This window comes from Anarrhichthys ocellatus, unplaced genomic scaffold, assembly GCF_004355925.1.
Source record: "Anarrhichthys ocellatus isolate YVR2014 unplaced genomic scaffold, GSC_Weel_1.0 scaffold131, whole genome shotgun sequence".
Taxonomy (NCBI): domain Eukaryota; kingdom Metazoa; phylum Chordata; class Actinopteri; order Perciformes; family Anarhichadidae; genus Anarrhichthys; species Anarrhichthys ocellatus.
This window is the reverse complement of record NW_022280161.1, coordinates 484,986-506,672: the sequence shown is the minus strand read 5'-3', so window position 1 is coordinate 506,672 and position 21,687 is coordinate 484,986. Positions and strand designations below refer to the sequence as shown.

The 21,687-nt window shown below is 39.2% G+C and overlaps 1 protein-coding gene across 2 annotated transcripts in view; it reads left to right on the top strand.

Moving 5' to 3' along the window:
* piezo1 (piezo type mechanosensitive ion channel component 1 (Er blood group)) overlaps positions 1 to 20,321 on the top strand; it is a 58,250-nt gene extending 37,929 nt beyond the window's left edge. For both annotated transcript variants that reach the window (XM_031877262.1, XM_031877263.1), the window contains 21 exons: positions 808 to 980; positions 1,100 to 1,203; positions 1,402 to 1,578; positions 1,874 to 2,132; positions 4,322 to 4,510; positions 5,309 to 5,488; positions 5,663 to 5,924; positions 6,713 to 6,848; positions 7,090 to 7,237; positions 7,361 to 7,513; positions 7,629 to 7,690; positions 7,921 to 8,079; positions 8,292 to 8,439; positions 9,640 to 9,828; positions 10,960 to 11,052; positions 11,504 to 11,676; positions 13,964 to 14,086; positions 14,191 to 14,270; positions 14,899 to 15,088; positions 16,171 to 16,312; positions 16,572 to 20,321. In XM_031877262.1, the coding sequence (XP_031733122.1) occupies positions 808 to 980; positions 1,100 to 1,203; positions 1,402 to 1,578; positions 1,874 to 2,132; positions 4,322 to 4,510; positions 5,309 to 5,488; positions 5,663 to 5,924; positions 6,713 to 6,848; positions 7,090 to 7,237; positions 7,361 to 7,513; positions 7,629 to 7,690; positions 7,921 to 8,079; positions 8,292 to 8,439; positions 9,640 to 9,828; positions 10,960 to 11,052; positions 11,504 to 11,676; positions 13,964 to 14,086; positions 14,191 to 14,270; positions 14,899 to 15,088; positions 16,171 to 16,312; positions 16,572 to 16,700 (3,269 nt within the window). In that variant the 3' untranslated portion in view covers positions 16,701 to 20,321. The remainder of the gene's footprint in view (positions 1 to 807; positions 981 to 1,099; positions 1,204 to 1,401; positions 1,579 to 1,873; positions 2,133 to 4,321; positions 4,511 to 5,308; positions 5,489 to 5,662; positions 5,925 to 6,712; positions 6,849 to 7,089; positions 7,238 to 7,360; positions 7,514 to 7,628; positions 7,691 to 7,920; positions 8,080 to 8,291; positions 8,440 to 9,639; positions 9,829 to 10,959; positions 11,053 to 11,503; positions 11,677 to 13,963; positions 14,087 to 14,190; positions 14,271 to 14,898; positions 15,089 to 16,170; positions 16,313 to 16,571) is intronic.
* The last annotated feature ends 1,366 nt before the right edge of the window (positions 20,322 to 21,687 follow it).

Genomic DNA, 21,687 nt, shown 5'->3' with positions numbered 1-21,687 from the left:
AAAAGCCCCACAAATACAAGATTCAATCCAAGAGTATGAATCTAAAAGGAATTTACTAGGAATTTTCTAGTTATTGTTATTCTTTATTTTATTTACCGTTCGCAACCTCTTCCTGTTCTACTCTGTTTACTGCCGGAGAAGAGTAATGCAAATACTAAAGCGGCAACTTGTGACGAAACTATGCTGCAGCCAAGTTATTTGCTAAAAAAAACAGTTGATGGAAACGCGCCAAATTTGCATTTCTGCAACATTTCAAAAGATTGCTTGAAATTCGCTTGACAATAGAACTGAAATATGGCTAGTAATTAATGTGTTTGGAGTCAGTTATTGTGATCATGAGAGTAACTAATGATTACTTTAAGTATAGTGGTTGTGTTCAGTAAAAGCGATACTGAACAAGAGCCTAAACTGAATATAATTTTACTAGGCATCATAAAGCCAGTACAGTTGATTAGTTCAGATTCTGAACTCCATTAGGTTGGTATAGCCCTATTCATTAGACAATACAAAGACAGCAGTGCACACGCAACAGCACACCTTTTTTACCATTGCCATTATCAAAAAAGATTTACAAGACCAAACTAGTAGAAATGTTTGAATATTTTGACAGTAAACTGCTTTCCTTGTAATTCCTGTACATGCATTTATAAATGGCCTCAGAGGTCACTGTCCACAATCTTTTCAAAGTATAGAAAAAGTATACATAGTAGATGGAGGTTTCTCAGAATCCTGCTAAATATACAGTCAGTAAAAGTTTATCACCTTTTTTTTTCCCTCCCCCTGTCTCTATCTGTCTTGATAATGCAGGTCATGGTGAAATGGTTCAGAGGATCTTGGATATCCTGCGCTTCTTATTGGCAAGAGTTCTGGCCATGGTGGATGGATTGACTCAGTGGCTCAACCTGCTGACTAAACAGTACAGAGAGACATCTACTGTTCTGTGCAATGAACGCTACTTCATCATACACAAGATACAACAGGTAAACACAACACAGAGATTTTTGTTGAGCAAACATTGTTCTTTTGGAATTGAACATTCAGCACAGACAAACACGCACACACACACTTTAAGTTAGGTCTGTCTCCCTCTGATTGGCAGCATACAACAGCAGACTCCACAGATGACCAGGTATCTCAGGGCAGTGAGAGTCCCACACTGGAGACTTGTTTGGACGAGACTGATGCAGATTCCACCAGACACAGGTTAGTGTGGAAAAGAGTGTATCACTAGTGTCTTCTTTTACCAACTAGATATGTAAAGGCTCTTAGAATAGTTAACAGTGTGTTTGTTGTGCCCACCTGTTGCATAGGCTGGCAGTTAGGGGGTCTTTAGATCCTCAGTTTTCTTAGTTTTTATGTACTCATACATTGTATGTGTATGTGTGTTTCAATCTCTCTCAGTTGCCTCGACGTGGATAGCAGGGGTGTAACAGACCGGTCTACCCCCAGGCCAAAGCTCAACAGCATTGGGAACCTCTTGAGTCCAGAACTCCCATCCAGTAGCATGGAGCTTGTACCAGCGCTATCCAAACAACAACATAGACACTCTAGAACAGCCAGCGAGCTGCTGGGAGAAAGGTAGATAAAGAAACTTATGACTAAATAAAGCCAACAATAATCCACATTGACAGTAGCTACAGGTTTTCACATGACAACCTTGATTTCACAGTGTTTTGCGCCTACCTCCAGTAATACCACAATGTTTGCGTCATGAATGTGTGAAAGGAACATAATAGTTTTATTTCAGATTGTGTTTTATTTCATCGCTCTTGCCATTGGTTTTAACATTTGTTAAAAGACTGGTGATAATTATTAATAATAATGATATTTGAATACAAATTTATGGTTGTGACTTCCCTTTCTCTCTCTGCAGGCAGTTCTTCATTGAGGAGCTAGAACAGAGCAGAGAGTTCTATAACAACCAGAGCCGTCTGCTGAAGCTACTGTTTGCCATGCACAACCTGCTGGCAGCCAATTCAGAACTAGTCTGCTATTTTATCATAGTGTTAAACAACGCGGTCAGTGCCTCTGTGATATCACTGTTCCTCCCCATACTTGTGTTCCTATGGGCTATGTTGGCTGTTCCAAGACCAACCAAGAAGTTTTGGATGACTGCTATAGTCTACACAGAGGTATGAGCACTGAGAGACACACAGACGCACTCAGGAAACTAACTAACTTATTTACCATAAAGCATCACAGGAAAATTGTGCACTATTTTTTTCAATATTTCACTGCATGGATGACAGATACCAACGCAACGGGTTCCAAACAGAACAATATTTTGAAAAAATAGCATTGCGCTCTGATCAGAATCACAGATTTAAATCCTGCCCCACTTTAATGGAGAGAAAATGTTTTAAAGATTTAACAGATTTTTTTATACTTAATAGATCACAAAACACACAAAAGAAAGAAAACAACATGAGAAGATCTGGATTTCCCTGCCACCGCAATACCTATTTATTCCTATGACTTCATATTCAGTGGTACATTTGCTTATGTTGTCACTGACATGTCATTGTCATTATCGCACTTTTTTCCCATTTCTCTCAACATCGCTCTTATTGTATGATTTACAGTTCCATATCATATATTTTATTCACAATTTTAAGCCATCCATCTTTCGTTGGTAGTTCTGCTTTGTACCATCTCTTCACAATGGCCTTATTACAAGCTGCCAACAAGACTCTCAGCAGATATCTGTCTTCACATAACACAGTATCTCCTGTCATATCACCAAAGTACAGTAGTATACAGGTCCGACGTATATCAGCCCCTAATTTTGATAATAACCATTTGAATATTTCCCCAAAACTGTGCAATGTCAGGACAAAGCCAAAATGCATGAGAATGGTCTATATGTATTGCCCCACATCAACCACTATGGTTGTGCTGCAAACAAGTATTTTCTCAGAGTTTTTGGTGAACCTAATTAATCCAACAATGTTCTCTCAAAGTACGTGAGGATGTTGTAGACTGTTGTGTTCTCCAAATATGCAACCATTCATCTTCTGTAATATTAATTCCTAGTTTTTTTCAATTTCAGCTATAATGTTGTATTTCCGTTTCTCTCCATTAAGTGCTAATGTAATGCAGATATTATTCTATATTTCTTTGAATTGTAAACTCCAAATATGGTTTTAATCATTCCATTTTTATCAAAATTTACATTGTGCTTTATTTCTGTGACATACAAGTGCAAAAACAAGCTGTAAACACAACATTTGACATTGTATCAAATCATAAGCTGAAGTTGAGTTTTTCTAATTGAAAACAGCTTGCTGCTTCTAGAAACAATGAGAACTCTGAGCCTGAACCAACACAATAGAGTTGTCGGCCATAAAACCAAAGCAATGAGCTGAAAGTGGCTAAAAAGTTCTGTGGAGCCAAGGGAGATCTGCAGAGTTGGTGAAAATTCTTGCAGGGTGCCCATTGCCCACTGTGCCCCCTTTCACATAACACACTGTCATTTTATCAATTTGTAATGTAATAAGTGGGAATTTCCAATAGCTTCGACCATGTGTGCATGCATTCACACACATCTAGTGTCTATAAGAAATGGTTATGAAAGTTATGAGTATAGGGGGTAGTGCTAACCAAGCCACCAGGAAAAGAGCTGTGATGTAATGCCAATTTTTGTAGTGGCTAATATGCGGATTTTTATTTTTTGGGGGCTAAACACTTGAATAGCCCTTATTTGAATCATTAGGTCCCAAAAGTTGTAAAATCCAGTACAAGCCAAATCCAAAGTTATTCCCTAGGCATAATAAACTATTGTTCATGTGAGGTATAGAGGTCGGCAGTTGCAAGTAAAGATATTGATTTGTTCAGTATAACTATACATTAAACAACCACGACCATTTCAGATATTTGCAAAAAAGGGACTACCCCAGTTGCCAAGAATATAAATGATTACAGATTTTAAAATAAAAGATTTTATAATGATTTTAGGGTGAGGATGTGCCTAAACTTTGACAACAAGCAGTAGTCAAAAAGGATTTATTTGATTTGAATAACACTCTGGGTAGGTTCCTTTTGCAATACTGGCAATAATTACAATAACAATTTATACTGTAAATAATGAAACAATTGTATTCAAGAAGGGCTGCTGTGACATGGTGAAAGGCAGACTCAGACTCAACCATACAATTTTGATCTCATTATCTTAAACTTTAAAGCATCTCCTCTTAAATTCTACGTTCTACGTTCTACGTCCTACGTTCATCTTACAACATGAGATATTACCTGTGATGTGTTCCCTTGTCTGTGCTCTTTTCAGGACTGACATGGCTGTATTGCTGTGTTGTTCTCTTTCCAGGTGATGGTGGTGGTGAAATACCTTTTCCAGTTTGGATTTTTTCCTTGGAACAGTGTTTATGAGATGACTTTAAATAAAGACAAACCTTTCTTCCCACCTCGCATCCTGGGCCTGGAGAAGACTGACAACTACATCAGATATGATCTTCTTCAACTACTGGCTCTGTTCTTCCACAGATCCCTTCTCATGGTCAGTTAGTATTCACAGTGATTACAGTAATGAAAACCATTATTTATTATTCCTTTCCTTGATTTCAGAAATAATTAACAAAAAAAAGCCTTCATTTGACTTTTGTATTTCAAATTGCACCAGCTATAGCTTATCAACATCCATCTCTGGTTGAGTTTTATGAATTATCTGCCTACTCTGTTTAGCTTTGACAAGTGCAATACCAACTGTGACAGGCAAATCTCTCCATTCTTATCTGGAGAGCCTCTAGACAGAACATGCAGACGGATAAAATGATAAAACTGTTAAGTAGGTACAACATAATAAATATTACTATATGATAAATAAAGACTTAGATTAAGTTGAATAAAGCCACGACATCCAAAAACATGTAAATTGCTTTAGAAACATAAACAAAATATATTGATGTAACATACAAGAATATGTATGTTTTAAGTCCCTATATGATAATAAAGAAATGTTAGAGGGCTTACATTTTTTAAATATATTGAATATCAAAAACTAATATCATTAGCTGAGATGGTTAGTAAAGGGAAAACCCCTTCATTATTTTATTTGGCCACATATGCGTTCAGCAAATACAGCTGTAGCTCACTGCTATGAAACTAGAGGCCTACGGCTATCCAAGAGGAAAAGTCAGCATTTTTTACTTTCAGCGTCTTCTCATCAATTGATGTTGAGAAACAGAATTGTTCTTGTAATGCAGGGTAAAGCTATAGTTCAATTTTACTTCATCCAGCACAATTTCATCCTCCCACATTTGTATTTTTGTCTGTCAACTTGTGTGTGTCTGTACAGCGTTATGGCCTGTGGGACCATGAGGGCCCCCTGGAGGAGCAGAGCCCCTCACCAGAAAGTTGTAAGGATGAAGGAAAAAATAGAGAAGGAGATGAAGATGGAAGGAAGAAGGATGGTAGAGAAGAAGAGGAGGAGGGCAGAGTCAGCTCAACATCCACTGAACTGGACCAACTTCAAAAGGTTGGTTCACATACTTAATATTAGTTGCTATGGTTACTGCCCTATCAATAACAAAGAATATGTTCTTGGCCATTGACTAAAGCAGTGACATCATGTAATACTATTAGCAGAGTTATTTTTAAAGATATTAGACTACTTTCCTAGTTTTTTAAAATCAATTGTTTATCACTTTAGGATAATGTGGACTATGTTGAACCAAGTACCAGCTCTGCTGCTGTTACCACACAACCTCCTGCAACTGAACCAACACCCAGTGGGTCAAAGGATGGGCATGAAACTCCATCTGGGCTAAAGGACAGGTTGAATCCTCCCAGCAGTCCGAGGGAGAATAAGATGTTGGGAGACAATGAGCAGGTGATAAAGGAAGTCCCAAAGAAAAGCAACAGTATTCGCTTCCGCAAGAAACCTAAAAAAGCCAAAGAACAACTCAGCAAAGGTTTGTGGCTTCATTATGTGTGGACTGTGTGACTCATAACATTGACACCGGCTGCATTCCATTTTTTTCATTCATTCCCACAACTACTTCTGTCACCTTTCGTGTGAACAATCATGTGAATTTGTTTATTATTGTGTCTAGCCCCATTCAATGATGGCAGTTTTTCTCTTTGCCTTGTGTGGCTATTTCAAGCACATAGGAACAGGTTTGCCTTCAGACGTCAGATCCTCCCAAACATCGACAGTGGGGTCAGATCATTTTGGAAAAGCCTTGTGTTCATATGTCCCTGTGTCACTACCCAGGACTGTTTTAACTATAGTCAAAGTGGCTTTGAAAGTTCCAAGCTGATGAAAAGTACTTGAGTGCACCATTCATTTTGGTCTCTGTGAGGCCAGACTGTCTCTGGGAAATTGGTGCTGGTTCAGTGCAATACCATTCAGTGGTCTGAAAGCTGCACCTTTGTGGGACATGTCTCTCAGGTGGAAGGAAGATATTAGCTGTATCCCAATTAGAATTATTATAAAGAATAAATAATAGCTGAGCTACAGGAATCTTCATAACTATCTGTTACAAATACCAATGTTACTTTTGGAAGCTTAACAGTAAATTAAGCAATAAGCCAAATGAGGCCGTGTTTACAAGGATTTTACAACAGCATTCATATGCAGATATCTGTGTATTGAGATTATCTCTGGGCTTTGTCATTTGGACCACAACACAGTAACATAGCATGTGTAACAAAGAGAAAATGTGTTTCATGTCCTTGGTTCCGGTTTGGACTGGTCCAGTGGAGCCCACAGTTGAGACTGCAGATCCCTGTGAAGCAGAACCAGTGAAGGAGAAGCAGAAAGGCAATAGGAGAGAGGCAGCCAGTCAAAGATTGCTGGCTGCGGGATACAAGATAAAACAAGTCTTGCTCTCTGGGTGAGTTGGATATAGAGACTATAATGTCAACATATGCCGAAGTCACCAAGTCACCCTGTAAGATCATTTATAAAAATAGCTTACATTAACGGCTAATTATTCCGTCATTTATTCAGATATTTATACAAATAATTTAGTTGCAATCCAAGGAGGGATTAAAAACAGTATAATGGGTTACTGAGTCATTAGTTTTCCCACTAATACAATGGTTTATTTCATGCCGATTTGTTTTCCTTTGCAGTATTCAGAGTGTTTACAGGCCAACGCAGGGATTCTTCAGGGGTATTCTCCATGCTGAGTATCGGGCTGCCACAGATGTCTATGCTCTCATGTTTCTGACTGATGTTGTTGACTTCATCATCATAGTCTTTGGCTTTTGGGCATTTGGGGTGAGAGATGGATGGAAGTTGTCATTTTGTAATTATTTATTAATTATCAATGATTTACATTATTGAAAATAGAAATATTTTATCGAGAAAATCCAACATGACACACACGTCTCTCACCTTCAGAAACACAGTGCAGCAGCTGATATAGCCTCCACCCTGTCAGAAGACCAGGTTCCTGAGGCCTTCCTGGTGATGCTGCTCCTTCAGTTCAGCACCATGATCATCGACAGAGCCTTGTACCTGCGCAAGGCTGTCTTGGGAAAACTCATCTTCCAGGTTGAGTTCATGTATTCAGATTATTAGCATTTATGTATCTTTTGGAGGGGCCAAGAGTGGCCTGCACCATTTGTTAGGATGACCAGAGTTGTCTCCTGTCGTTCCTTCCTTCCAGGTGATTCTTGTGTTTGGGATCCACCTGTGGATGTTCTTCATCTTGCCTGCTGTGACTGAAAGGTGAAGTCAAAATATATCATGTAGTTCTTCTATTATTGGAGTATTGATGGTATTAACTGGTTATTACCAATGAACTAAATCACAGAGAGTGACTTGTAATTTGGGTTGTCTTGGTAAAAAAGGCATCATTCTGATAAAACCAAACCACATATACGGGTTGAGTCTTCAGCATACTACTGCAAATTAGATTATTAAGAAATTATTCTTCCTTGTTTCTCCTCTCTGTTCAGGAAGTTCAATCAGAATTTTGTGGCCCAGCTCTGGTACTTTGTCAAGTGTATTTACTTCGGCCTGTCAGCCTATCAGATCCGCTGTGGATACCCCACTCGTATCCTTGGCAACATCCTCACCAAGAAATACAACCACCTCAACCTGTTTCTCTTCCAAGGGTATGGACACAAAGCCAGTCTGCAGCTTTGTTTTTAGTTCTCTTTTAAGGATGATATCTACAATCCAGTAGAAACAGTATGTGTATCTGTAATGACAGAGATAAGGTTAACCTTTATCATTACTACAGGACACAGAGTGTTAAATAGGTCAAGAATCAGCATATAGTATATTGGCACTATTTTATTAATATTGTGCTTATGTGTGAGTGTAGGTTCCGTTTGGTGCCATTCTTGGTGGAGCTGCGAGCAGTGATGGATTGGGTTTGGACTGACACCACCCTGTCTCTGCCAAACTGGATGTGTGTGGAGGACATTTATGCCAACATCTTCATCATTAAATGCAGCCGTGAGACAGAGAAGGTATGAAGTGTATGAGTATTCTGAAATGATTATACCAGAACAAATGACTGGTATAAGGGTACTTGGGGAGGCAAATTCAATCAAAGGGGAAAGGCAGTAACTCTTCAGAATCAGTAACAACAAAATGTTTTCATTATCAAAACCAAACCCCACTAGCACCAGTCTCTCTAAATATTCAGACTCTCATTCACTTCAATGGAAGCCCATGTGACTGACGACTTCAGCATATGTTTCCTGTTTTGTTGTGATCGATTGGCGGGCTCCAGGGACCTTAAAGTTGACTTTTGTTTAAGTCTGTCGTGAATTTCTATGGTCAGCCAGAAACAGTGATGCACAGTGTTTGTAAAGAAGAACTCATTTTAGTTATTTATTATTATTATCTTTTTTTGTAGTATATCACACTACAAACTATAAACTAAACGATCCCGTTTTTGATCACTGATCAATATTAAGTTAATACGTATATCACATCCTTTTTTTAGGCTGAGTGCAGGGCAATTTTTCATTGACAGATGACTAATGTGACTGTACCTTACACATTTGGTTAAACTTGTGGATTTTATCATCAATGTGAGACGTTTCAATTTGAATGACCCCATGGTCTTAAGTCTCAGGATAGACTTTTTTAACCCTACAACTGGCACCACCTTGTCTACACTGGCTGGTTTGAAAGCAGCTCAGCAGGACCTCTGTCAGTGTCAACACTGGATCTGTAAAGTGACAGTACTGCTGTGAACCCAGAAGTGTTTCAGCATTCTCAGCCCAATACACAATCACATACTTACATCTGAAAGAAGAAAAACAGACTCAAAGCTTTAAAAGACCTCCAGGTTTCAGTTACATGTGTACAGTATACATGATGCATGATCAATTATACATCAGGTGTAGAAAGATGGACTGATTCAGATGTCCGTCAGTGTCTGAATTCCAGCTAAAAGGTGTTCAGTGAAGTAACCCTGTTGTAAGGCTCTATGTGTAGCAAGATTTTGTACATTCTGTCAGCTTTTGTACTGCAGGGTGATCTGAACATTGCAGCCTCTAGGGGCCACTGGTGGCATTTAAAACTTTTAGTCATGTTAATTACATAGTAACCCAATTAAATACAAATATCTTAAACATTTTTCGCTGCTTATCCATGGCCGAGTTGCAGTGGCAGCACTATATTTATTTTCTAAAACAAATTATATTTTCTACCCTCAGAAATACCCACAGCCCAAAGGACAGAAGAAGAAGAAGATAGTGAAATATGGCATGGGTGGACTCATCATCTTCTTCTTGATCTGCATCATCTGGTTCCCCCTTCTCTTCATTTCATTGGTCAGATCAGTTGTGGGTGTGGTCAACCACCCCATTGATGTCACCGTGACTGTCAAGCTGGGAGGATATGAGGTAATCGACATTTCATATTGCAGTCTCTTCTACTGTCTCTTAAAACAGAAAAAAATCAACTTAAAATGTTCTGACGAATCTAAATCAATAGCAGAGCTGCTGCTTAATACAATTTGACAACAAGCCACCCAAAACTCCTTTCTGGGTACTGATAAATTGCTTAGACAAATGGAATAAACACTGATATATTAATGATTATTCAAGAATTCAGTGATCCTTTTTTTGTCATTATGCAACACAGGGATACGAAATGAAATGCAGTTGTTGCCGATTTGCAACACCAGAAAAACAAGACAAAAAAAATGTAATAAATGAAACAGTAGTGCATTCCTGTAGTGTGTTTCTGAATTTGCATCAGGAAAAATGCAAACAGCAGCAACAAAACAATTATCTGGTCAGATAACATGTCCGGCATCTTAATATTTAACTTACAACTTTGACTATGTTTGAGCACCATATGGCTTGCCAATGCAATCATGAATTTTTCAAATTTTAAATTCTAAAGTGAAATCACATTAACAGATGGGGCTGTGACTATGGCTAAGTGGAGAGCAGGGTCGTCCTTCAATCAGAGGATCGGCGGTTCCATACATACACCGTGTGTGAATGTGAATAGTGTGAATGGGTGATTGATGACAAATACTGTGAAAATGCTTTGAGTGGTCAGAAAGAGTAGAAAAGCTCTATACAAGTACATTTTTACCATTTAATTAGGGTTATCCTAGATTCAGATTAAAACTACAGAAAGCCAGTGTTACAGTACAAACCAGGGATTTGGAGTTTGAAAGACATGGACGTTTTTGTGACTCCATGGAATTCTGTTGTGCATTTTGAGGCTGTACTTGTTCTGATCATCTGGCAGGTACATCTACCTCCAGTAAATTGGGAAATCCAATAGTCTCTGTCAGTCGTCCTAGAAGGAGGGTTAATATCCAAATCCCAGATCAGATTATAGTATGCAAAAATTAGACCAAATGTCATTCACAGATGGAAATCAATTCAGTAGCAATGGATCTTTACAGTCTACCTATAGTACAGTCAAATTGAATATAGGTGCAAATGACATAGCGAGACACGGTAGATAAAATGTGCATAATCCACTGATGTATTTTTTTCTATGTGTATGTCTAGTCCCTATTTACCATGAGTGTGCAGCAGCAGTCCATCCAGCCCTTTACACAGGCTGAATATGACCAACTCACCAAAGAATTTGGAGACAATGCGGTGCGTACTGATTTCAGTTTGATTGATGTTTGTCTGTTTGTGCTGCTACTGTCTTTCTTTCCTGCTTTATTAGAGTTGTAGTAAATAAAAGCAATTATCACACAGGTTCTTTATAGTTCTGTCAGGCTACGTGTGCCATTCTCTAGTGTATTTAAACAGTTACGTCATTCTGTGGACATGAACATGAGTTATACATGTTTCAGGTTCAATGCCAAGAATCCCTTTTGATAGTTCAAATGACAATTCCTCATAATTTGGACTAAATTATTTGTTTTAGCATGCACAGATGCTCAAATTAACAGGACTGTTTCTGCTGGAACTGTGTGTGTGTGTGTGTGTGTGTGTGTGTGTGTGTGTGTGTGTGTGTGTGTGTGTGTGTATATCCTACTTGAGTTGCTGTCTCTCTGTATATCTATTTTTCATGCATAATTTTGTGTGTATGTGCATCTAGAAAGCCATGCAGTTCATCACTCTCTACAGTTATGAGGATATCGTGACGGCCATGATTGAAGGAAGTTCAGGATCCGTATGGAGGATCAGCCCTCCCAGCAGACAGGAAGTCATTAAAGAACTACTTGCAAGTCCTGTTGACCTAACACTACGCCTGGCCTGGACTTTCCAGAGGTAAAACCTTTACTCTCCTAATAACAAAATGTCATTATACTATAATATACATTATACATAATTATCACCAAACTAACTGGGTAATTGTCAAATTTCCTAAATTAGCATGTTAAAGGTAACAAAGAACAGCTGACCATGACAACTGACTGCTGAGGTACAACTGTAAAGTAGTGACCTCAAACTCTTGTAAACAATAGCACCCCTTCACAGGATTTTTTCTTTTGATGCAGGGAAAGAGAAAACAACCCACAGAGTAGGTTCTGTGCCAGGCGAGTCCTTGTCCTAGTTTTCATTTATACCAGGGATGTGAAAGACAGCTTACACAGATATGATGTTGGGAACAGTGATACCACACTGACAATTCACGGATTCAAGGATTACACAGCTTCCGCAAAACCTGCACGAATAAGACTAGAATAAGCTCCAAGCACCTGCAAAGGATGAAATGCAACCCAAATTGTGCTGCCAAGGAAATAATGTCTCAGTACTTCTGTGCTATTTGCACGTATTCAAATCAGGTGTTATGCATACATTTGGTGCAAAATCGGCCCATTTCGTGGTGCTTTCAGCAGCTGCAGTCCAATCTTTGTGAATTTGCCCAAGAATGCGCTGTTGCACAATGATGTATATCAGTATACAAAAATGTGTAAAGCTGTAAGTCGACAAGCTTTCTGTCACAGGATGTGGGGAGTGGGTCAGAGGGAAGAACAAAAAAGATGAGTGGCCTTAGAGTAAAGGAGCAGGAATTCTCAGGCGGGTGGCCTGGGGACTGAAAAACGACGAGTATAGACACCAGATGGCAGGCTGGGGCTGGAGTGTTAATGTGGGCACCAGGGAAAAGGACCCAAATACAGACAACCGGGCTGTCACAATCGGAGAGCAGGCAATGGGAGAAGGACCCAAACGCAGTGAAAGATGAGGAGGCAAGCATGAAACACCAGGCAAGAAATAGAGCAAGCTGGAACTGAACTCTAAAAGAAAGCAATGGAACAAAGCAACATTATATATGTATATACTGACATGGTGATTGGAGAATTAGACACGTGAGTCGGGCCCTGTTTCAGAAAGCAGGTTTAACAAACTCTGAGTCTAACCTTGAACTCTGAGTTGACTAACCCTTAAATGGGAAACTCTGCGTTTTCAGTTCCAGAAAAGCTGATCAGAGTTTGTTCAATCAGCTCTGCATTTGTTCACTCTGAGTTAAGCTTGTGCGTAGTGAATGAATAAAGCCATCATCAATGGAGCTCCGATACCACGATTCACCATGGCAACAGGTAAATAAGGCAGGGTCTCCATTTTAATTCAGTGGACATAGAGATATTAATGCATGTAGGCTATATATGGACCGTGCAAATGTATCTCTGAAAAAGAGCCTGAGTCAGAGTTTCAATAAGTTTACACAATAAAGTTCTATTCAGTGTTGTAATATTAGAATATGTGGGCAAATGTGCTTCAATACACAATCAATGAGAAAATAATTCAGTGTCTCTGGATTTGTAAGACAGACAGAAACTCAGGGTTTGTTGAAGAAAACCTGCCAGCGAGCAGTTTAGGTTCACAGAGTCATTGTAACGTCTCAGTCTGAGTTTATCTGACGGACAGGTGGAGAATGGCAATGACAAAGCTTCATACAAATGCATTGGTCTAGGGAAGTGGGAATGTGGCTGAAAGGCAAAAATGAAAACAACAACAACTAACTGTGCAGTAGGATTTCAGTTCGTTTGGCCTGCAGGTTCAGTCATCCAAGATGGTATCAGCATTTTTTTAAATGAAAACGGAAAATGTAATTGCTATTACATGTAAAACTCATTAAATGTGAACTAGTTTTTTAACGTGGTGGAAGGCCCAATAAATAAACATGAAAAGAATAGCACCCATTGCACTAAAGTAAACTGTACAGTGTACCCTGTATTAGTATACTGATGATTACAAATTATAGCCTGCATTAAGTCGGACAAGCTTTCAGGAGTATGTGATGACCTAAAGAGCCGCCATGTAAAAGATACAGCTTTTTATAGTATGTTACAACATTGATTTATTCTGCCACCACCCTTAGACAAAACAATTTTTTGCCCATTAATTTATAATACCAACATTAAAATAGACTGTAGCACATACAAACCACATAGAGTGTAAATGTCCTATGAGATACTTTGAGATAATAAAAGTAATATTTTGTGGATAGCTATTACATCTAATGGCCTTTACTTTTCATTATGTATTTTTACTTTCTAAAGGCTGACTGTATCCATCTCTCTTTCTTTCTTAATGTTTCTGTCTCTGACAGGGACTTAGGTAAAGGAGGGACGGTTGAACACACATTTGACAAACACTCTATAGCCCTGGAACCTGGAAACCCAGTCCGAGCAGATCTGGCCTCACTACTGGTTGGCAATCGCACCAAGCCTGTGTAGGTATACCCCCTGGAAGGATGTTTATGTAAACACTAGTGTTTTGTGTTTTAGATAATACACATAGTTGTATCTTACAATGGGTGTCTTGTCTCTTTCCCAGGCATGTTCCCAATATACTCCCGAACTACATCCGTGCCCCCAATGGAGCTGAAGCCAAACCAGTCAATCAACTATATAAAGGTCAGAGTTAATTTAGTTACTGTGTAAATGTATGCAATTTTTCATAGCATGAAACATATTACAGACAGAATCATTTCCACCAGTCATGGAAAGGGCAGCCAAAATACCCAAATCAGTTATGGTTACTCTCCACAAAGTACAGTAGAGAGTAATAGTTCCAACAAGCAGGTTTTCCATAAGGAAACATTAGGTCAATGGTTAACATGAAAATGTAATTATATCATTGACAAAAGTTGTCCAGTCCATACAGTGTCTAACATGTGAATGTATCCTCTAACTGGATTTTACCAACTTGGTGTCACAGATCACAACAATAATATCACAATGCTGGTAAAGTGCCTGTTTGGGTGCTTGCATTAGGTTAATGACCAGCATTACATTTTTTTTAATTCAATTTTATTTATAGAGACCAAAATTCACAAATTGAGAGGGCTTTACAATCTACACGACATCATCTGTCCTTGGACCCTCCCATCCGATAAGGACACCCCCCCCCCCCCCCCCCAAAAAAAAATCTTTATATTACAGTTACTATACATACATAGTCTCAGACTAGGTAAAAGCATTTGTGTTTTGTATTCAAACCTTAAACTATCTGTTTTAACACAGCTGATTGTTTGTCTTGTAGGTAATGAAGATGGTTACCTGAATATAACCCTGTCCCTGAAGAGTGACAGGTCACTGAATGGCAGTGGGAACCAGGAGTGGTGGGACATTGCCATTGCAGGTTGTGCATCCTCCTCATGTGGGGTTTTACCCATAGTCATATTCAATGACAAAGTCAGTCCACCCAGCCTGGGTTTTCTGGCTGGATATGGGTAAGGAACCCACACTCACAAACATTTACAAGGGTTGGATATGTACATTTTTAATATTCATCGAATAAAAGGAGCCATGTAAAATACGTTAAAGATGGTCCAAGGTTCAGGATCACTTTGGTTCTAGCTAAAATCCAGGAATAATCACCAGAGCCCCGTTCACTGAACAACGGGGATGCACAGGCATATAAAGAGTCTACAAATCATCCATCCATTCTTATATGTTCAACTGCTTATTTGGAACCGGGTCGTGGCGGCAGCAGGCTAAGCATTGCGGACGTCCCTCTCCCCAGCAGCATTTTTCAGCTCTACCTGGGGAATCCCGAGCCATACTACTAGTGCTGACCGATCAATCATACTATCATCGCACTCGCGATATGACCATGTGTGGTCATATCACATAGCAAAAGACCGCCTAAAATGCTATGAATAAGAAAAATATTTAATTTAGGGATGGTAACTGCAACCTGGTAATAAACATACCCCAGAGCTTAAGACAACAGATCAGAGAGGCAGATAGTGAAGTGAACCAGGTAAAGTTGAGTTGACTACACCAACCTGTTCAACAATACACCTGTTCAAAAAGCATAAACATGATCTAAACATGTAGAAAATGGATATTTTAATCTAATCTGTCCCCAATCTCTCATCAGGGGCCGCTATGTTTAACCAATGACATAGTGCTAACAAGGCTAATACTGCATAGTACCAAGTTTTTTAAGTTGCTTCTTAATAATGGCTCTGAATCATTTGAAGTTCCCTCTAATAAGCACTGTTACTGTGTTCGTGTCTGGGGATTTTATTGTGAAGGTAGGAAGGAGTGAGCTGTTGTTAACAAGGTTGTAGTAATAAAGTCGTTGCCGTCTGTGTGCAGGCTATGGAGCCTTTGTGTTATTATTTTATTACCATCAGAAAATGCAGGCGCAATGTAACCCTCGGCTACAACTGGGGGTTGCTGTGGCTGGTAGAGCGGGTCCACTTTAAATCAAAAGATTGGCGGGTCGTTCCCGAGACTCGGCTCTTGATATCCATACTGTTCCCTTCTTCATTGTAAATATTATTTTTCTTTTCTCTCCTTTCAGGATCATGGGTCTTTATGTGTCTGTGGTCTTAGTCATTGGGAAGTTTGTGCGTGGCTTCTTCAGTGAGATCTCCCATTCCATCATGTTTGAGGAGCTGCCCTGTGTGGACCGCATTCTGAAGCTCTGCACAGACATCTTTCTCGTGTGTGCATATTAACACACACATTATGTATTTACTGTACTCATGCACACACATATCAGGAATTGAGTAAAATATGTTTTCCAGATTTTAATTAGCAGTTCTTGAACCAAGAATTATGGAATATTTCCATGATTATGATCATTAGCATATATCTTTTTAATAATGGGTCCTCAAAACACACATGGTTGATGCCATATTGTTGGAAGTGTCATGGAAAATAATTTCCTCATCCACAAGCTATTGTTTCTGTGTGATTCAGGTGCGTGAGACAGGAGAGCTGGAGCTAGAAGAGGAACTTTACTGCAAACTGATCTTCCTCTATCGATCTCCAGAGACTATGATCAAATGGACCAGGGACATGCACAGCCGAGACCATGACAGATACTGACTGACTGCCACCAGGTGACATTATGTTTGGTTGTAATACCATACAGTGATATCTGAAGCACATTGTAAAGATGTCCAGAGGACAGCCCAAGGGGGGCTTCTTGAGAACACTCCTTACCAGACTGGACATTGTTTTACAGAGACACACAAAAAGAGATGTACACAAATAGACGTACTGTATGAAACATCTCCTGTTGCTAGACACCTGTTGCTGTTCTTCACAGCTGCTTGAGCACTTTCATGAAACTACCTTACTCTACAGACTACTGAAAGTGTAATTGCAGTTCCACTGTGGAATGGATGGATAGCAGCTGGATGTCTGTCCTGCAGGATTTGGACACTTCATTCCTGACCCACGTGGAGTGACTATGGCTAAAACCTGAAATTAATTGTAGGTTGAACCATCTGCAATCACTGTCTTGGTAAGGCGATTGATTTGATAAAATATCAATGCTGTCAACCATACTTAAGTCCTTAACACACCAGTGGTGTTTTTTTTTTTTTAAGCCAATATTTTTTTTTAAATTGTTTTCGTCATGAGTACTTCCACACAGAACGTGAATATTACGTTGCTAAAAAGCGCAGCAGGTTTTGTTTCCGTAACGAGGCTGATTTCTCTGATGATTTCACATGATGAAATATTTTTTAAATCATTAATTTTTGTAAAAGCAACATGTGTGCAGTTGCCATGTTCGTTTGATTTTACACCATGAACCGATGCTTGACAGAACAGGTCTGATTTAGAGGGCCATTTTAGGTTTTATTTCCCTTGTCAGACAGGAGTTTGGACTAATCAAAAGCAGCTCTTTCAGTTCCCAGACATCTCAGGCAAAGGAATGAAACTATATGTGGCATAAACACTAAACTTCCAAGTTAAAAAATAGTTTGTCACTATTATGTTGGTTAACAGACGTGGTGATCTTAAAAACTCTTGAAGAAATCATACTAATTGTCTTAAGAGAAAACACAACCAAATACAGAAAGCTCACATGACAACATAAACTGTTTCCAGGGGACAGTAAAACATAATGCATACGACTGAGATGCGTTTATTGTTGCCATCGTTTTTGGCTGTTGAAGTTATTTGACTCAGTTATCCTTCAGTGGTGTTTAAAATGTAGTTACTTTGTTTTGGATTTTTTTTTTTTTATGTGATCATATAATTCAGATATTATTTCAGATGTCTGCTGCACAGAGGAGGCTACTCTCTGTAACAAGTGAAGATGCTAAACTGTGTGAAGAAACATTCTTTGTAGCTAATGTTGATTTAGAGATTTGATACTGTGGCTGGAAGGAGAATCCTTTCACAAGGAAAAAAGCTTGGGAACTGGATCAACACTGTGTGGCAGAAACTGGCTGAGGAAACTGAGGCTAAACTGGCAGCAGATAAAGTATCTGAGACAAAGCGTAGGCGCTTAGTAAGGTTCTGGATAAATACTCAGAGGTGGTCAGAGAGGAGTTAGGAACTTTTAAAGACATTAAAGCCTCAATCAGAGTTAAACTTGATGTACCTCCAAAAGTTTGAAAACACAGATCTCTCACATTTGCTATGAAAGACAGAGGAGAGGCGAAGCTCAGGAAGCTGGAAGCTAACATTATACCTCCAGTTAAGCACAGTGAATGGGAACGGTTGAGAAAAGGGACATGTAATTCAGCCTATGTGGTGATTATAGTGTCGGCAAATCTAACAGTTGAAACGGAAACCTACCCTTTGCCTCAATTTGAGGTTTTTAGCAACCCTTGGTAGCGGTAAGGTCCTCTCTAAGATAGACTTTCCATGCAGTTTAACAGCAGGTGTTGCTGGATGATGACTCCAAAAAATACACTACCATCAACAGCCACCGGGGATTGCCAGTGGATTATGGAAAATTTGATGAAAGACTTACCAGTGGTAATGACCTGCTCATTATGGGACCCTCAGAGTAGGAATATCTCCACAAACTTCAGGAGGTTCTACAACAGCTTCAGAAAAATGGACTACGAGCCTCCCAATACTGTCCCCAGCTAAAAAAATGGAGAAGGAAGCTCTTGGACTGATATTTTGTGTAAAGAAATTCCACCAGTATCTGTGGGGTAGGCACTTAAACGTAGTTACTGATCATCGCCCCCGATGACACTGGCCACTGCATACATTAAGTGGTGTGCAATTATATTGTCAGTGTATGACACACATTGTCTATAACAAGTCAGAAGAGCAAAGTAATGCTGATGGACCTTCCTGCTGTCCTTTGCCTGTGACCAGCTACACAGGAACTGCCTGGACTTCAGCTTTAGTCCACTTAATGCAGGCAGCGCATTTACAAGGTGCAGCACTAAATGTCGCACAAGTTGCAAGGACAACATGCACCAACAGTGAGATATACTAAGTGTACTGTTATGTCATGGAAGTTTGGCTTGTTTTTTCATGAGGAGAAATGAGCTGTCCACAGAGCTAGGTTGTGTTGAGCATGTTAAAAGAGATGTATTCTGGGCACCAAGGCACAGTGAAAACTAAATAATTTGCTCGCAAGTTTGTAAGGTGGCCAAACCTTGACTGATGTGTAGAAAATTTGCAAGGAATGTGAAACATTCCCCGTGGACCAAAGAGTGCCTCAGCAGGTTCCACGACTACACCAATGGGAGTTACCGGGTGAGTCCTGCAAGAGACCTCATATAGACTGCAGACCCTTCTTGAACAACATGGTGATGGTTGATTCATACACTAAGTGATTGTAAGTGTTTCGCATGTCACAAAGCACCTCACAAGCTACCATTACAAGGATGAGTAGACTGTTTACCGCTTATGGTCTGCTTGAACCAACAGCGACACGCACATCTGAGGACTTTTGACAAGCAGAATGGAATTCTGCACACCACGAGATATCTATCAACAAATGTTCTGGCAGAGAGATATGTCCAGACATTCAAGGCAGGAATGAAAAAGCTAGCTAAACATGAATATTGAGGACAAGACTACATTTATTTACACAACTGGACAGTCCCCAGCAGACATATAATGTAATTGTATGGTTGTAATGCACATTACTTGACCTCTGCAAACAAGGTCCTGATCAAGGTGTTGTATGCACATGTGCATCGATACACTACGAGAGTTATGGCCAAATAAATTGAATGAATTCTGCGTCCACCTCATCAATACACTCTAGACTGATATTCTGAAATGGTGCTTAACTGTTTGTGTGCAGAGATTGTTTAAAACTAAAATGTAAAAGAGTGGATAGTCTCAGAGTAACATGTGCAACAGTTGAGTGGAGAGTCTGCTTTGAACCCAGAGAGAGTGAAGTTGGGTGTACACTGTCTTGCCATATTGGTGTTGATTAATTAAAGAAGATTATTCAAAGTCAATTCAAATCAAAATTCAATTTATTTTGTATACCAAATCACAAATTTGCTTCAGAGGGCTTAATATAAATAAATGAACTGTATGTATATATATAAATAAAAAAATTTTAATGATAGAATTATGGTAATTTAACTTGCTTATCCCTTATTATGGGTTCTGAAAGAAACACAATGTTAGCCCTAAAGCAGCTACGCTACACTTATAGCACAATTACAAGTTTATTCTCTACAGATTATTTGAATTAGTAGACTAATGATAATAAAGGCTAACCTAATTTCAGTCGTGTGAATCACTTTTTAGTGTCCCCTTGAAACAGTTTCCGTTGTCATGTTTGCTACTTCCAGGGAGTTTTTGCATTTGGTTTTGTTCTTTGTTCACAGTGTTTTTTCGAGATGCTGTGTGTGCGGTCAAATTTGTGAAGTTTTGTGTTTTGTCTATTTGCATGTTATTTCTTAATCTGCAGTGGGCTGAGCTTTTAGGGCCACCATATGTCACATAGAAAGTTGTTTGCTGTTCCAGACAGCACACTGTAGTTTAATTTTCAACCTGAAAGTACAGACATGATCCAATGATTGGGCTATAAGGGAGAAGCGATACAGTTAAACCAGCCATGGTATTGTGTTGGCAACACAATACTGATGACTGTGACAATGTCCACTGTGACAGCTTTCCCGGCTCACTAAGCTTTAGAGAAACTGGAGCTAATAAAGCGCGTCTGTCTGTTGTAATTGGCCTGTCGTTTGTCATTCAAAATGTCAACGGGAAAGTGCAATGATGAAGAGTTCTACAAGATTCTACTGATGATTCTTAATTGAACATTTCCACCAACTTTGACTACCGTGTCTTTTCCCGGGAAAAGAAAGGTCAGGACAACTTTTCTCCAAACAACTTGAAGAAAATCTGGCGTTGTGGTCAAGACTGGAAAAGATATGGACTTGTGACAGAATGGGCAATATGTAGACAACGCACCATATCGTTGAAGGCTTGTATGCAGCATTGGTCAAACTACATCCTCTAATATGATCAAACAATCAACACTCAAACTCTAAAACAGTTTCAACAAAAACTAAACATTAGAGCCTTCATGAAAGGAGGATTTATTACAGCAATGTTCTATTAGACTGCATTAGTTTAACTAGGTATACGCCTACTTAAAAAATGGTCAACTAATGAGAACTTGTTGGGTCTTTTAGGGGTGCTTGTGGCTCAGTAGGTAGAACAGGTCGTCTCTTAACCACAAGTTGGCGGTTCAATCCCTGTCTCGCACTTTCTGTGGACTGCAGTTAGATGTTGTGTTTTCGTATCACTGTTTTGAAGAATGATGGAGGGTAAAGGACAATATATTAATTGGAGAGCAGCTCATTCATCTTTGGCCATAATGACCTTTAACTTTTCCACAGCACTCCATAAAAACCCCATATTCACATTGTACCACTCACAGGGGACTTCTAATGGCCCAGATGCTTAGGGTGAGAATGTCTTTTTGGCCACTCGTACACACAATTATTGACATTCCTTATTATCTTCATATCCCCTGGATAATGCAGTCAAAAATAATGAATTAGTGGGATTCATTCTTGCAGGTTTGCACACATTTTGCAAGAATTATCATTGTTAAAGTAAGAAAAACATAGGCCTATCTCTC